The sequence below is a fragment of the Rhinopithecus bieti genome, unplaced genomic scaffold (assembly GCF_001698545.2).
Source record: "Rhinopithecus bieti isolate Rb0 unplaced genomic scaffold, ASM169854v2 scaffold_865, whole genome shotgun sequence".
In the NCBI taxonomy this organism is placed as follows: Eukaryota; Metazoa; Chordata; class Mammalia; order Primates; family Cercopithecidae; genus Rhinopithecus; species Rhinopithecus bieti.
The window spans coordinates 1225943-1242590 of NW_016803288.1; the positions used below are offsets into that span (position 1 = coordinate 1225943).

A 16648-nucleotide genomic window follows, 5' to 3' on the forward strand; every position below is an offset into this window, starting at 1 on the left:
AACTTTCCAAGGACCTCTTTTCCTCTCTATTTGCCTAAAATAATTTATTAATAACTCCCATAACAGTAATAGGAATTTTTCTGCTCCATTATAATCTTATGAGACCACGGTCATATATGTGATTCATGATTGACCAAAACATGGTTATGTGGCACATAAATGTATATACATATATATTTTTTTCTATATCTATCTCTCTCTCTCTCATTCCCCTCTTCCTTCCTCTTTTCTTCTTCTTCCCAGTTATAAGCCATATAGTCAAAACTCACTGACTGTCATAATCCTTTACTCAGAGATGGTGAAATATAAGATTTAAAGAGTTCTACTTTGGCCTTCATCTGGCCACCCAGATGACAGTGGCCACTGAATCCCTGTGCCTCACAGCTGAAGGGGACCCCAGCTTGAAGAACCCTTGTGAAGCATCAGCAGGTGGATATCAACAGAGTTGAATGCCAAAAAAGTCACACATGTTGCTTAAAAATAAGCACTAAAAAATGAACAAATTCTCAATATAGATCTGAAAGCAGTGCTAACGACCTGGGTTGAGTGAGAAGGATTTGGTCATGACATTAAACTTGAAAAGACAAACACACAACACAGCATCTTGTTACTGGGCGCTGAGCCAAGAAGTTATCCTCTGGGAATTCTGAGTTGATTTCCCACCTAAATTCTATGGACCAAAACTTCTCAACAGCCGTTTGGGGGTAGGTGCTATTACTCCCATTCTACAAGTTAACCCTAGTTAACTGAGGCTTATAAGCAATTGGGTTTGCCTGAGGTCACATGGTTCAAGAGTGACAGGGCCAGGATTTAAGCCTAAAACTTCCCGACTCAGCTCCCATGAAATACTTGTTGCCTTCCTCATGCCTTTGATCAGCTGCTCTGCTATGTTACTGCCAAACACTAACCTCCATAAGGAGATAAAACATCAAAGGCTGCAAGGCACTTTAAAAAAATTCATGGGGCTTAAACACGAGAGATGTTTATTTATTTTTTTTTTCTTATGTAAGTCAAGTCCCAAGGTAAGCAGTCCAAGGCTTTTTGGCAGCTCTGCTCCTGGAAGTCCTCAGAGACCCTGTTCTTCCTGCCTTCTTGCTCCCTCCCTTGTATTGGCCTTAATCTTACAGCCTAAAATAGTGATGTCTGTACTCCAGGCAACAGGATGGAGAAAGAAGAGAAAAGGAGAAATAAAAGTGCATAACAACTTCAGAAAGTATCCTGGAAATTGTGACTTGATTTTCCACCTAGATTCAATTGACCAAAGCTTGGACTCATGGCCATGCGTAGCTACAAGGAAGACATGTAGCTCCAGGTGACCACGAGCCCAGTTAAAACAGCAAAGGGTTCTGGTACCTGAGAAGACAGAGAAAATAGGTATGGGGAGACACACGACTGTCTCTGCCACAGAGTAGTTAGTAACAGGTAGCTGGGACTCATGGACCCCTGAATTTTCAACACATATTCTTAAGTCCAGCTGGCAACCTGCAGATTTGGAGCCAACCCTGATCTTTGCCACACCTCTCCTCCCCTTCCCCACTCCCCTGAGTCTTCTTTTGAAACTGAAATGAAACCAGAAGCTGCTTTTGCATGGGGAACCTGTCTGGCTTGAGAATGTCCAAGCAACTTGCTAACTGACTTGCTTTCCTAGGGAAATAGAAAGTGCTAAACCTCTGCAGGCTTCCTATTTTTATTTCTCTTCTCATGCAAGATAAGCATATTCTCGTCATGGGACCCACGGGGAATTCTTCCAGTTCAGCATTTCCTTTGAATGTGAATATCCCATGGCAACAGCACTTGAAGGTCCGCCGACTACCCTGTCCCTGCAAAGCCACTAAATGGGGGCATAGATGAAGGCACCGGCCCTGCACCTCCAGAGACTTAAGCTCCCAGAAGTGTTTCCAAATGAAAATAATCTGAGAGTCTCCATTTACCTAATGGCCTGCCTTCCTTTGGAAGGGAACTGGAGCTTCTAGGTTAGTGGTTCTAAAACTTCAGGGTGAATAAATGTCACCAGAGGAGCCAGAGGGAAAAAAAACAGACTGATTCAACTGGTTTGCTCTGGGACTCAGGTTTTGCCTATTTCTTTTTTTCAGCTCCCAAGGTGAGTCTGATGCAAATGGTCAGGGGACCTCAGTTGGATGGGTATTGGCCAAGCACCTCTGTCATCCTTGGCTGGGCCTCTGCAGACACAAGAAGAATTGTGCAACGGACAGCCACAGGGCTGGAGTAACTGCCTTCTGGCTATCAGGAGGTTCCTGGGCTTTACACTGCATATATCTATCTTCACTTCCCTCCTAAAAATAACTTTCAAAGGGACATTGTTTCTTGCAAAAAGATGTTTCCTTGAGGGAAACACAGAAGTCAGTTGTTCTCTGGAGCTGTCTGGTGTCTGTGGGTGATGAATGACTCTCCACACATCCACGCAACACAACCATAACTCTCCCAGGATGCAGATGTGAAATCTACTGAGCATCTCCCTTTCTCTTTTTAGAAAATGGTCCTAGGAAGCCAATCTTTCTTTCAGGTCCAGGAAGATGCGAATGCCTGGAAGGGTTTGGGTGAGCCACTTTGGTGGGGATCTGGGTCCATGAGCGGAAGTGTAAAGCTCTGTCCGCTCAGCGTGGGAGGAGGAAGGTTCTGTTGCTGCTGGTTCTGACATGTTCCTGCTGTACTGTATTTTGTATTTGACAACTGACTGTTTATTGATTGTGCATTCACCGTATGCCCATCTCTGCTACACGTGGGTTGCAGAAGCCATCAGGAGGCTGAAGTCTTGCCACTGCCTGGGGGGAGTCAGGTACCATAGTCTGTAACTAGATTATTTATTGGTTAGCTTTGTTCCTAGATGCTATGGAGAAACTTAAAAAAAAAAAAAAAGTATTAATCGGGGAGGACTACCATCTACAACGAATAAACTACAAATGTTAGTGGAATATAAAAAAGGTTTACTTCTTCCTCACATCACAATCCAATGTGGATCAAAGGAAGGCTTATTCCAAACAGTCATTGTGATTCACTTCCCTTTTACCCAACAGCTTCCATCATCCCCATGGGCCTTGGGGACTCTGCCCAGCCACTGAGGCAAGATCAAGAGCATAGAAGGTCAAGTAGGGCAACCTAGATTCCATCACAGCCAGCACCCCAGGAGTGGGAGATCCATACCATGCCCACTCACCTGTCCAGTGCAGGGGAAGGAGAGATATATACACCAGTCAAGCACCACAGGAAAAGGAGACAGGCCTGGTGCACACATGTGTGCAGCATTCTCACTGCCATACCAGGTGCCAGGGGTGGTGAGGTACAGGGCTGGAGAGATGCTCTTTAATTTTTGCCTGACATCGGTGGTCAGGGAAGCCCCCCTCCAGGGGAAATGACATTTCAGATACAGTTGGATGGCGGACAAAGATCCAGGCATGGGCAGATCCAAGAAAAGAGGGCTATAGACAGAGGGATGGTGTGTGCAAGCTTCTGAAGTAGTGTGAGCTGGGTGTGCTGGGAGACTCAAGGAGAAGCTGGCTGAAACAGCTGAAGTCAGAGGTGAGAAAGAGGTAAAGGAAGGGTTTCATGATTCTTATTGCAGAATGGTGAGACAAGCTTTATTCCAGATGATGGAAATAGGTACGGGATTACTGCAATGAGTGTTTGCAATATGAAAGAGACTGGGCTCAATTCAGAATACAATAAAGACAAGTGGAAATGTATAGGAGAGGTGTAGCAGGACACGTCGCAGACAAAACCCCTCAGACACCGAGTTAAAGAAGGAAGGGCTTTATTTGGCTGGGAGCTTTGGCAAGACTCACGTCTCCAACAACTGAGCTCCCCTAGTGAGCAATTCCTGTCCCTTTTAAGGGCTTACAACTCTAAGGGGGTCCACGTGAGAGGGTCACGATCAATTAAGCAAGCAGCGGGTACACAACTGGGGGCTGCATGCACCGGTAATCAGAACGGAACAGAACAGGACAGGGATTTTCACAATGCTTTTCCATACAAGGTCTGGAATCTACAGATAACATAACAGGTTAGGTCGGGGGTCGATCTTTAAGCAGGCCCAGGCTGTGGCGCTGGGCTGTCTGCCTGTGGATTTCATTTCTGTCTTTTCTTTTTTACTTCTCTCTTTGGGGGCAGAAATTGGGCATAAGACAATATGAGGGGTGGTCTCCTCCCTTAAAGGGAGCAGCGTGAAGGTCTGGGAAAGGAAAATTACAAAGAGGAAACCTCAGGGGTAAGGGAAAGGGCGGGGGCAGAGGTGGTTTCTGGCTAAACTGACCTGAAAAGATTCTTGCTGAAGGCAGGCCAGGGTGATCAGACATCACCGGAGGAAGGTGGCAGAGGAGGGCCCTGATTGGATGAGATATGGAAGCTGATCAGGCATGGAGAATGGGAGATTCTGGCTAAACTGATTTAGCAGGAGTCTTGCAAAACTTGGACAATGCAGAAATGAATGTGGAATCTCACAAGGTGGGCCTCACAGAGAAAAGAGTTCAGGATAGCCTGACTACAGTTTGGTCCAGGAGAGAAGAGGCTGGAAAGGGATGAGGTCAGAGAACAGGATGGGGCAGGTTGTGCTGAGCTCTGGGGGCCACACAGGGCACCTGGTCTGTATGACACGGGCAACGAGTGACATGAACTGATGCACTGTGTTAGGATCATGCTTTAAAACTGCATTTTCAAAACTCTGCACTGATGACACAGATAGGTACTCTGGGAGATTGAAAGATAAAAGACAATTCCTTCCCTAAAGAACATACAACAAAAAAGTAATCAGATCCTGCCTATTCGTATTTAAATGTCATGGTGAGTGAGACAGAAAACACATACGTTAACATTTCAGTGAGATTGACGTGGCCTGGAGTAGTCAGAGAGAAAAGCAGGGAAATCGGATCTGAAAGGACAATGAGCATTTGGGAAGCAAAGGGGAGGTGAGAGGGAGAAGGGGCTCCAGGCAGGGTCTGCACCAGCAGACACAGAAGGCGCATGAAGCGTATTCGGGGAATCTGGGAGAGTCTCAGGCTGGAACGCTTGCCTCCGGTGAGAAAGGAAACCCCGCAGCTCCCCAAGAAGATGTCAGTATCGTGACCGCACTCCTTGGGGCCAATTTCCTAAAATGAAGTTATATCGAACCCTGAATTCGACAGTGGAGTTGTTTTCCTCGATAACGAGGGCCAGAGCAGATCCCCAATAATTCTGAGCTCATTTGCTCCTTCCGGGCCAGCTGGTCTTTAATGGGTGACCTTATTAATTTAACTCGATTCATGAGCGAGTACAAATTGCTGCTCTAAAGGGCTGGAAAACGTGTTGGTTTCTTGCCAGGGATCTCAGTGGGGATGTAATTGTGCTGGGTCAGGAAGGTGTCATCAGTACCCCAGAGCTGCTATCCAGCCACAAGGATGGGCTGGGACCTGGGGCAGGTGCGAGCAGGATTCTGTTCCTCCCAGCTCATTATTTCAAGGAGATAAGCCCTGTCTCATTAACACTTCCCATATGCCTGGGTCCTAGGCAAATTCCAGAGAACTGTGTTTCCACTGAGCCAAATTTGCATTAATTTGTACATTACACCTTACAAAAGACTTTGGGCATGCTGATACAATTAACAACTCTTTATTTCATATTTTGGTAAGATAAGGAAATTCAGAGTGAAAGAACTAATGTTTAAGAAAATAAAAGACCAGGCACTGTGGCTCACGCCTGTAATCCCAGCACTTTGTGAGGCCAAGGCAGGTGGATCATTTGAGGTCAGGAGTTCGAGAGTAGCCTGGCCAACATAGTGAAACCCCATTTCTACTAAAAATACAAAAATTAGCCCGGCGTGGTAGTGTGCTCTTGTAATCCCAGCTACTTGGGAGGCTGAGGCACGAGAATCGCTTGAACCTGAGACACAGGTTGCAGTGAGCTAAGATTGCACCACTGCACTCCAGCCTGGGTGACAGAGCGAGACTCTGTCTCAAAAAACAAAAACAAACAAACAAAAAAAAAACAAAAAAAAAAACAGGAAAATATTAGAGCCAAAACAAGATGTAGAAATGCTTATCACATCGTGGTCCTCTACAATACTTAGATGAAATTCAGAAATTTATCCTGAATTTCTCGGCAGCCAAAGGAAGAAGGGAAATATCCTTAAATCAAAGCAAACCAGTCACTAAAAAGCATGCAGCTTCTGCTCCTAAGACCTGAAAGAAACTTCACACATAAGTGCTAATAAAGAGAATTTGATTTGAAAAAAGAAATTTAAAATAAAATTGTTTCTAATACTCCCCGATGCAGGCTAATAGCAAGAAGCTACAATACGATTTAGGGAAATAAAGTTTATGAAGAATGAAAAAATCTGCAGTGGTTTTGCATAATCTGAGGGTAAATTTTTAAACATAGAATACTGAGTGGGCTGAATGACCCCAGGCAATCTTTCATAAAACAAGCCCAAATAAGAGTGTTGAGTGCTGAGAAAAGACAACTGCTGTGTTTTCATTCAACAAACACCTGGTCCATAACTCAGTTGTTCAATATGGGGTCTTATGCCTGGCGCTAGAAATAGATGAATGAGTAGCTGTGACTTCTGTCCTCAAAACACTTATAGTCTATTCAGGAGACAGATGTATGGACAGATTATTGCAATTGCAATATGCTGTGCCTTGTGGGGGAAGAGAAGGGAAAAATAAACCTCATAATTAGTTGAGCTGCTGCTGACTCATGACTTCAGGAGCAATTGCTATGAGAGGTCTTCTAACATGATTTTTCTCTTGCAATGGGAATTTTGACCTGCTACAGTAGAGGTTTCTTACCTCCAAGTCACTGATTGATTTGAATTCTATTCTCTTTTTTCCTTTTTCTCTGTCCCTGTTTTGCAAGAGCAACAGGTAAAATGGGAAATAAAGAAAATGCACTTTAGTTTCGAAAATCATAATCAAGGTAAGTTCATTAAAACTGACAAAAGATTCCTGGAGAAAACAAGGGCCCAGTCTTTTGATATTTGGAGCTAGCACGGTGATTAAAATAAGGCTCGGTCTGTTTGTGTTGGCAGGCCAGTACCAGAGGATTAACGAGCCTCTCCCAGACTGGGTAAGTCAGTTGCTTTCCTTATCTATTTTATAAGTCTTTAATATTTGCAAACTAAGTGGATTTTATTCAAGATACTTGATAAAATTTTTAAAAATCAACAGCAACAGGCTGGGTGCGGTGGTTCACACTATAATCCCAGCACTTTGGGAGGTCAAGGCAGGCAGATCTCCTGAGGTCAAGAGTTCGAGACCAACCTGGCTAACATGGGGAAACCCCGTTTCTACTAAAAATACAAAAAATTAGCTGGGCATGGTGGTGCGAGCCTATAATCCCAGCTACTCGGGAGGCGGAGGCAGGAGAATCACTTGAACCCAGAAGGCGGAGGTTGCAGTTAGCTGAGGTAATGCCATTGCACTTCAGCCTAGGCAACAGGAGTGAAACTTCATCTCAAAAAAAAAAAAAAAAAAAAATCAACAGCAACAACAACAACAACAAATGCTTTTCTAAGTGGCATACTTTCCTGGCAAGAAAAACTGCATTTTAATTCTTGGGTATAAAACTGGAGCAGAACAGCCACAGACAAGAACCCCTCAGACACCGAGTTGTAGAAGGAAAGGGCTTTATTCAGCTGGGAGCATCAGCAGACTCACGTCTCCAAAAAACCAAGCTCCCTGAGTGAGCAATTCCTGCCCTTTTAAGGGCTTACCACTCTAAGGAAGTCTGTGTGAAAGGGTCGTGATCGATTGAGCAAGCAGGGGGTACATGACCAGGGGCTGCATGCACCAGTAATCAGAATGGAGCAGAACAGGACAGGGATTTTCACGATGCTTTTCCATACAATGTCTGGAATCTACAGATAACACAAGCAGTCAGGTCAGGGGTTGATTTTTAACTACAAGGCCCAGGGTGCAGTGCTGGGCTATCTGCCTGTGGATTCCATTTCTGCCTTTTAGTTTTTACTTCTTTCTTTGAAGGCAGAAATTGGGCATAAGACAATATGAGGGGTGGTCTCCTCCCTTAAAACTATATTCCAATTCCTCAGCTATAAAATGGAAATAAAAATTAATTAACATGGTCATTGTGAAGGCTGAATAAAGTGAAAATACCAACACACTGTGCTGGCAGGTGTGTTATGAGAAGCGCACTTCCTAACACTCATAGTAAAATTTTAAATTGAAATAAACTTTCTTGAGAGCAATTTCATAATATTAAGTAAGCAACATTAAAATACTCACTTTTTTGGCCCAATAATTCAATACTTAGGAGTTTAAAAAACTAATCTAAAATGTGTACTGATATTTAAACACATTCACATATTTTATAATAACATATTTTAAATGGCAGCACGTTTGAATTATGCTATTTTATGAAATCATTTGCAATATTTACACATAATTTTAACAACTAGAGAAAAAGATTAAAAGTTATAACATTAATTCAATATATTTTATTACAAGTAACTGCATAGGTATATAATTTAAAGGTATAACTTGCATATCTATAGATTAGATGGGCAGATATATGATTGATTAATTGATGATTGATTGATTCTGCTGATAAACTCATTGACTCTTTACTGTTTGAAGTAGCTCTTTAAGAATCTAACTAAAGCTATGGACCCTTACCCAGAAACACACATACACATACACACACAGGCACACACAAAAATTGTAAAAATTAAAAGGTTCATGGGTAAAGAATATTGAACCTCTAGTTAAGAATCCTTGAAATTGATAGAAAATAGATAATACATTGATAGATAAATAGATATAACTCTATATTTAAAACAAATATCTCTTTCTCTCTCTTTCTCTCTCTCTCTAAAGAAGTACACCAAAATACTTATATTTACTCATGGATGCAAAAGTATCTTCTGACCTGGAGTGATGGTTGTTCTTCCCAGCCTTCTTATCATGTCCTGACTCTATGAAGTCTAGCAAGGTATTGGGTGGAAAGTTGGAAAATGGGTTCAGGCTCACATCCCAGTTCTTCCAGCAGGTCCAAGACTTCTCCCAAGAAGCTACGCCCTAGAGAGCCTTGGTAACTGCCGTTAACAGTATGTAAATGGCACCTTTGCACACATACCCATCTGTCAAATCCCCAAAGGAGTCTCCTGCCTCAGCTCCGGCTCAGAGCTCCCTGGGTGTACAGTTCCAAAACCGAGACACCTTCTCTCCCTTTGCTGTGTCAACGGTGAAACTTCCTGGAGTTCACATACTAGCAACTTTGCTTTGCTTTGTCCTGGGTACTGGGCTCTACCTATGACTCAGCACACATCAACTAGAGAAAAAAGATCTAACAGGTACTGAGTTCCTGCTGTGGGATAGATGCCAAAGTAGAGCGTTGAGATACATTTTCTCAACTAACAACAAAGAGATAAGGTGGGTTTAGTCATCTCCAATTGACAGATTGAACATATCAGTCAGGGAGCTTAAGTAACCTTCCCAAGAATGCAAGATCAAGAGTCATGTCCCTGTTTACACATAACACGATGCCGGCTGCAGATTTTAATGCAGAGGAGCACATTCCAGAATTCCTATGATGACCATTGCATGCGAGTGCATCTGTTACGGATTGGTGTCCATTCCTGCCAGTCTAGTGTTCAGACCCAGAGCCTTTGGTGAGTGCCTGTGTTAGTCTTCCAGTGTTGTCATAACAAAATGCCATAAACTGGATGGCTCAAACAACAGAGATTTATTTTCTCATGACTCTGAAGACCAGAAGTCCAAGATCTAAGTGCCAGTGGGGTTGGCGAGAACTATCCCCTTGTGATGCAAATGACTCCCTGTGTGCTCACATGGCCTTTCCTTAGTGTGTGCATTTGGGCACGGGTGAGGAGAGAGAGGGAGAAACCCAGAGTGAGAGAAAAAGAGAGAGAGTGAAAGAGAGAGAGAGAGAGAGAGAACTATCTGGTGTCTCTTCTTATAAAAACACTAATCCTTTTAGATGAGAACCCCAACCTTATAACCTTATTTAACCTGAATTACCTTTTTAGAGGTACCATCTTCAAATACAGCCACACTGATGGTTAGGGCTTCAACACACGAATTTGAGCAGTAGGGGGTGGGGTAGGGGTAGAGAAACATTTAGTCTATAACAATAGCCAAAGCAAAACCTAAGGTGAGAGAGGAATCGTTGAGACCATCTTTTATGGCAACTGTTCTTGTTAACAGTACAAATATGTAGAAATCCCATTTTACAGATGAAACAACTAAGCTTCAAGGCAAAGGCATATCTCCAATCCAGCAAAGTGAAGACTTTAGTCAAAGTCTTCATGTCCAAAGTCCAATGACACTTACTCCACCTCAAATGTTGTGCAATACCAATGGTCTATAACCTGGTCTCCTGGCTCCATTTTAGGAATGGAAAATGACCAAAATGAAAAAAAAAAATGATAGTCTTGGCCAATTCACTTGGGGAGTGGGGCAGCTGGGGGGATATGAACCCATAGAATTTTCTCAACCATACATTTTACCTAAATTCTCACACCTAAACCTGATTGAATGAACTAGAATTTCAAAAATGATGGTGTCAGCTTTAGCACAAAATTTCACCTTGCAGTTGCTTTTACTGTGAAAGTGTCACATTTTAGGACAATATACAGAGAGTGGTGTCACTTCTTGATGCCCCACCCTTAACAGTAAAGACCCAAATAATTGCATTTGTTTTCCATTGCTGCCATGACACATCCCCACAGATTTGGCAGCTTGACCATTTATTATCACACAGTGGATGCAATCAGAAGTCTGAGCACAGCATGGCTCAACTAGATCCCCTGTTCTGGGTCTCACAAGACTGAAAGCAACATGCTGCAGGGTTGTATTCTCCTCCAGGGACTCTGAAGATGAACTTGCTTCCAGATTCTTTTGGGTTGTTCCATAGAATCCAGTTCCTTTCTATTGTCAGACTGTGGTCCCCATGTCCCTGCTGGCTGGCTGTTGTCAAATCCTTCTACTCTTGGACTCTCTCTAAGTCATCCTTCTGCCAGATCTCTCTTTCTTTCTCTTCTACTTCCTTTCTCTGACTTCCTCTTCTGCTTTTTAAAACATGTTTTTTTTTTTTTTGAGATAAAATCTACATGTCATTCAGTTTACCCATTTTATGAGTACAATTCAATGGTTTTTTAGTATATTCGCAGAGTTGTATAACCAACACTCCAATCAATACATTTTTATCATCTCAAAATGAAACCCAGTTCCCTCTTCCCCCAGATGCTGGCAAATATTAATCTACTCTTTATCTATAGATCCTCCTGTTCTGGACATTTCATATAAATAGAATCATGCAACATTCCACTTTGTATATGACTACCTTCTTTCATTTAGCATAATATTATCAAGGCTCATCCATGTTATAGCATATATCAATACTTTATTACTTTTCATTGCTGAATAATATTCCATTGTATGACTATACAACACTTTATTTACCTGTGCAGTAGTTCATGAATATTTGGGTTATTTCCACTTTTTTTACTATTAAGAATAATACTGCTATAAACGTGCTACTTTTTGCATGAATGTGGAATTACTGGGTTATAGGGTAGCTCTGTGTTTAACCTTTGGAGGAACTGCCAAAGTGTTTTCTGCAGTAGCTGTACCCTATTACATTCTGATCAGCAATGCATGAGAGTCTCAAATTCTCTGCATTCTTGTCAGCCCTGATTATTATCTGTCTTTTTTTTTAATCATCTTGATGGTGTATGGCTGACATCTCATTGTGCTTTTGATTTGCATTTTCTTAATGGCATCTCTCCATGGGATTATTGATGATTTGTATATCTTCTTTGAAGAAACATCCATTCAGATCCTTTTCCCACTTTAAAATTTGGTTATTTATCTTTAAATCATTGCATTGTAAGAGTTTTTCGGCCGGGCGCAGTGGCTCAAGCCTGTAATCCCAGCACTTTGGGAGGCCGAGACGGGTGGATCACGAGGTCAGGAGATCGAGACCCTCCTGGCTAACACGGTGAAACCCCGTCTCTACTAAACAATACAAAAAACGAGCCGGGCGAGGTGGCGGGCGCCTGCAGTCCCAGCTACTCGGGAGGCTGAGGCAGGAGAATGGCGTAAACCCGGGAGGCGGAGCTTGCAGTGAGCTGAGATCCGGCCACTGCACTCCAGCCTGGGCCACAGAGCGAGACTCTGCCTCAAAAAAAAAAAAAAAAAGAGTTTCATATATTCCAGATTTAAGCTGCTTATCAGATACATGATTTGCAAATATTTTCTTCATTCCACAGTTGCTTTTTTATTTTTTGTGGTCTTTTGAAGCACACAGATTTTCATTTTAATTAAGTCCAATTTATCTATTTCTTTTATTGCTTGTATTTTTTGTTCTATCTAAAAAACCATTGCCTATGCCAAGAAATGAAGATTTACTCCAATATTTAAGAGTTTTGTGGTTTTAGCTGTTACATTTATATTCATGGCCCATTTGCATTTAATTTTTGCATATGATATAAAAAAGAGGTTCAACTTCACTACGATGCATGTGGATATCCAGTCGTCTCGGGACTATCTGTTGAAAGACTATTCTTTCTACCCATTGAATTGTCTTAGTACAGTTCTTAAAAATCAATTAACCCTCAATGTGAAGGTTTATTTCTGGACTCTCAATCATATTCCAATTATCTGCATGTCTATCTTACTACCAATGCCACATTGTCTTGATTACTGCATCTATGTACTAACTTTTGAAATAAGTGTTAGTCCTCCAACTTTACCTTTTTTTTTTTTTACCCAAGATTGTTTTGGCTATTCTTGGTTCTTCTTATTTTCATAAGAATTTTAGGATTATCTTGTCAATTTCTGCAAAATAAATCAGTATATTAATTTGCAAAGTATTTCTATTTTAACAAGATTAAGTCTTCCAATCCATGATCATTGTCATCTTTCCATTCACTTAGGTCTTCTGAAATTACTATCAACAGTGTTTTGCAGTTTCCAGAGTACAAGTTTTGCACTTCTTTTGTTAAATTTATTTCCATATATTTTATTCTACTTGATGCTATGCTAATATCATCGTTTTCTTTTTTAAAACATTTTTGTACAGACGAGGTCTCACTCTGTTGCCCAGGCTGTTCTCAAACTCCTAGCCTCAAGCAATCCTCCTACCTCAGCCTCCCAAAGCTCTGGGATTACAAACATGAGCCACTGCACCTAGCCCATTTTCTTAATTTCTATTTTCAATTTGTTATTACTAATTTATAGAAATATAGATTGTCATTACTAGCATATAGAAATACAACTGAACTTGGTATATTAATCATGTATCCTGACACCTTGAGGCATCGTTTATTAGTCCTAATAATTTTTTTAGTGAATTATTTAAATACAAGATCATCTTATTTGCAAATAGATCCTCTTTCTGCTTCTAAGGGTTCATGTGATTACCCTGAGCCCACCCAGTTAATCCAGGATAATCCGCCCATTTTAAGGTCAGCTGATTAGTGACCTTCATTACATCTGCACTGTCCCTTCACAGCAGCACCTAGATTAGTACTGATTGAGTAATCAGAGACGGGAATATTGGGAGATATCTTTAGAATTCTCACTAGCACAAGAATTAAACTTCTATTTAAGATCTCAGAACGCAGACTCTTAAATATTTTACTTGCAGCTAAGAAAGTCTATCCCACTTCTCTAGCCAGCACTGTAGCCTGTCTTTGTCAACACTGTGTCTTCCTTTGAATCACTGGAATGTTACCACCTGCTTAGGAAAGAAACTTTGCTGCAGCCCTGGATGGAGCAAACAGCCACAAAGATGATGACTATGATGACCCTGAGCTTCGGATGGAAGACACATGGCAGTCGACTAAAATTTTACCAGCCCGGCCTATAAAGGAATCTGAATATGCAGGTAACGTTTGGGGGTCTGCCTAGAATAAGAAGATGCATGTACATGCCGCCATATTGCACACTATTTAAAGGTGCGGTTTCTGAATTAAATAACCCCAGGTTAACATCTGCGCGCATGACTTACTAGCTGTGTGACCTTGAGAAAGTCTCTCCAATTCACTTTCTCTTTCTGAAAACAGGGTTCATAATAATAGAAGTTGCCCAGAGAGCTCTTTTGAAGATTACGTGAATGATGCATGTTGAGTTCTCACCAGAGGACCTGGTACCAAGCCAGAGATCTGTAATCCTCACTATTATTACCATGATGTTCTCCGTGAGCCCTAGGAACAACTGATGAGCATAACGGAGGGTGGATAGGCAGGGACGGGGCAGCATGGGAAATGTTAAATGAGGTCTGCATAGAGGGGAGTAGAATGAAAAAAAAAAAAAAGACTTTTTAACTTGGTTAATTCATTGTGCAGCCAGCCAGCCTAAGAGCATCAGCAGGGCATGGCAGCAAAGCTGCAATTGTTAAGAATAAAGAGGACCTAATTTCACACCCGCCTCTGTCTCTAACTGTAGCACAAAGGGCAGCTTCAGCAAGTTCCTTGAGATAAAGCACCCTATTGTAAGGGGAAAGAGGAAGCATTCACGATTTCTGAGGGCCTGAACCACTAAAATGAATCTATAGAAGTGTATTTGGAGAAAGTCATCTTGTAAATGATGATGACTTTTTTTGTTCATTAATTCGATAAGCATTCACTGAGCATCTACTATGTGCCATTTTTCCATGTTAGGATTGATGGGAGGACACAGAGACAAACAATGCATGATCCTTACCTCAGGAAGGTGCAGTCTCGTGGCAGAAACAGGCAGCTCAACTGATGAATGTGATAGAATATGCTAAGTGTGTAATATAGAAAGGAGAGCTGGCATGGGGTGTGGCTGGGTGGGATCTAGTAAGATTTTTAAAGGGCATGGCATAGCCCAAATCTTGCAAGAATTATAGAATTTCTAAGATGAATGAGAAAATGAAGAACGTTCAAGTTCAAACTTTGGCATTTATTTGTGTGCACTGAGAAGAGCAATTTCTTCTCTTCATACATCAATCTCCTACTCTGTTAAATGAAAGCAGAATTGCTTGCCTCGTACTTACATTGTAATGATCCAGTGAGTTTGTAGATGTGCAAATACTTTGTAAATTGTAGTGTGCTGAGTCCACGTAAGGTATGACTTTCGTATTTTTCTGTTTGCACAGATACACGCTATTTCAAAGTTGCAGTGAACACTCCCCTTCCATTAGACACCAGGACCTCTATCCCCACTGGACAGCAGACCTGGAACACACAGACGAGGTTGGAAAGAGTGAGTAAAGGCTGGACCTTGTGACCCAAACATGTGTAGGGCTCTTCCTAACCAGCCAGAAACTGCCGCATCTCCTGTCCCCCAGGCCATCTCATTAGGGAAAGAGCAGATCAAGCACATTGAGGTGGATGGGAGGTGACTCTTATGATAGCATCATGGCCCTGCCTCTAGAAAGGAGTAGAATTAGAATGTGTTGAAGATTGTGAGCCAGAGAGCAGGCTAAGGACTTTCACATGCATCTCAGCTAACACTCATCGCACTCTCCAGAGAAAGAACATGAACTCAAATCTTTCTGATCATAATGTACGATTTTGCCCAGAGTCTCAGCCCAACGTGGTTGAGGTAATAAGTCAGTCATGAGTGGGGAGGTAATAAGTAAGTCATGAAACCTCTCTAAGTCTCCTTATAACTTTATCTGCCAGACAGGAAAAAACAGAAAATCCTACAATGCTTATTTCAAAATGCTGTTTGGAAGCTACAAAAGATAATTTTGCACCACTGCACTCCAGCTTGGGTGCCAGAGTGAGACTCTGTCTCAAAAAAAAAAGAAAGAAAGAAAAGAAAAAAAGTAGTAAATGCAAATGCCCTAAATGCATACATAGAATTTTATTTTTAATAAAACATTTGCTAACACTTAATGTTCTTAATCCAGAAAGGCATAAAATATAAATGATCACCCCCTGGGATTGCAATTATGGGTCATAACATGTTGGTACACTTCCTTATCAGTTTTTTTTGTTTGTTTGTTTGTTTTTTTGAGACAGAGTTTCACTATGTCACCCAGGCTGGAGTGCAGTGGCTCAATCTCAGCTCACTGCAACTTCTGCCTCCCAGGTTCAAGCGATTCTCCTGCTTCAGCCTCCTGAGTAGCTGGGATTACAGGTGCACGTCACCACGCCAGGCTAATTTTTGTATTTTTGTTAGAGATGGGATTTCACCATGTTGGTCAGGCTGGTCTCGAAATCCTGACCTCGTGATGTACCCGCCTTGGCCTCCCAAAGTGCTGGGATTATGGGCGTGAGCCACCACACCCGGCCATTGTCAGTATTTTCTATGCACATATCTGTCATACAAGGGAAGTCTCGTTGTTCGGTATATACCTACTTTATGTTTCTTCTCACATTAAGTTCTGGTATAAAACAATTTCCCATGTGATAAACAAGCATTCACAGGCATAATTTTTATAGCTAAAGCGTAACCCGTTATGGGATTTTCAATTATTTTACTAAACCATTGAGTGAAGACATTTTAAAGGCTTTTCCTATGTATTGTAAAATTTCCTTTCTAAGAAATTGTTTCCATTCACCCTCCCAGAAACTCTGTTTGGGAAGGTCCACGCCTTAGAAATATCACCAAAACTGGCTATTGCTTTTTCAGTAGTATTTTTTAAACAGGGATTTCACTCTTCTTTTTTAGTTTGCACCACAGTTATTAATGAGTATTAACGTGCTTTT

The 16648-nt window shown here is 41.7% G+C and overlaps 1 protein-coding gene and 1 long non-coding RNA gene across 5 annotated transcripts in view; one reads left to right on the forward strand and one right to left on the reverse strand.

The window, feature by feature from the left end:
* CLNK (cytokine dependent hematopoietic cell linker) overlaps positions 1-16648 on the forward strand; it is a 245145-nt gene that overhangs the window by 155871 nt on the left and 72626 nt on the right. For both annotated transcript variants that reach the window (XM_017871957.1, XM_017871967.1), the window contains exons 5-7: positions 7016-7053; positions 13710-13851; positions 15088-15194. In XM_017871957.1, the coding sequence (XP_017727446.1) occupies positions 7016-7053; positions 13710-13851; positions 15088-15194 (287 nt within the window). The remainder of the gene's footprint in view (positions 1-7015; positions 7054-13709; positions 13852-15087; positions 15195-16648) is intronic.
* Positions 1-16648, reverse strand: part of LOC108529564 (uncharacterized) — a 120935-nt gene that overhangs the window by 31833 nt on the left and 72454 nt on the right. For all 3 annotated transcript variants that reach the window (XR_001885576.1, XR_001885577.1, XR_001885573.1), the window contains one exon: positions 14986-15166. This is a non-coding gene — a long non-coding RNA (uncharacterized LOC108529564). The remainder of the gene's footprint in view (positions 1-14985; positions 15167-16648) is intronic.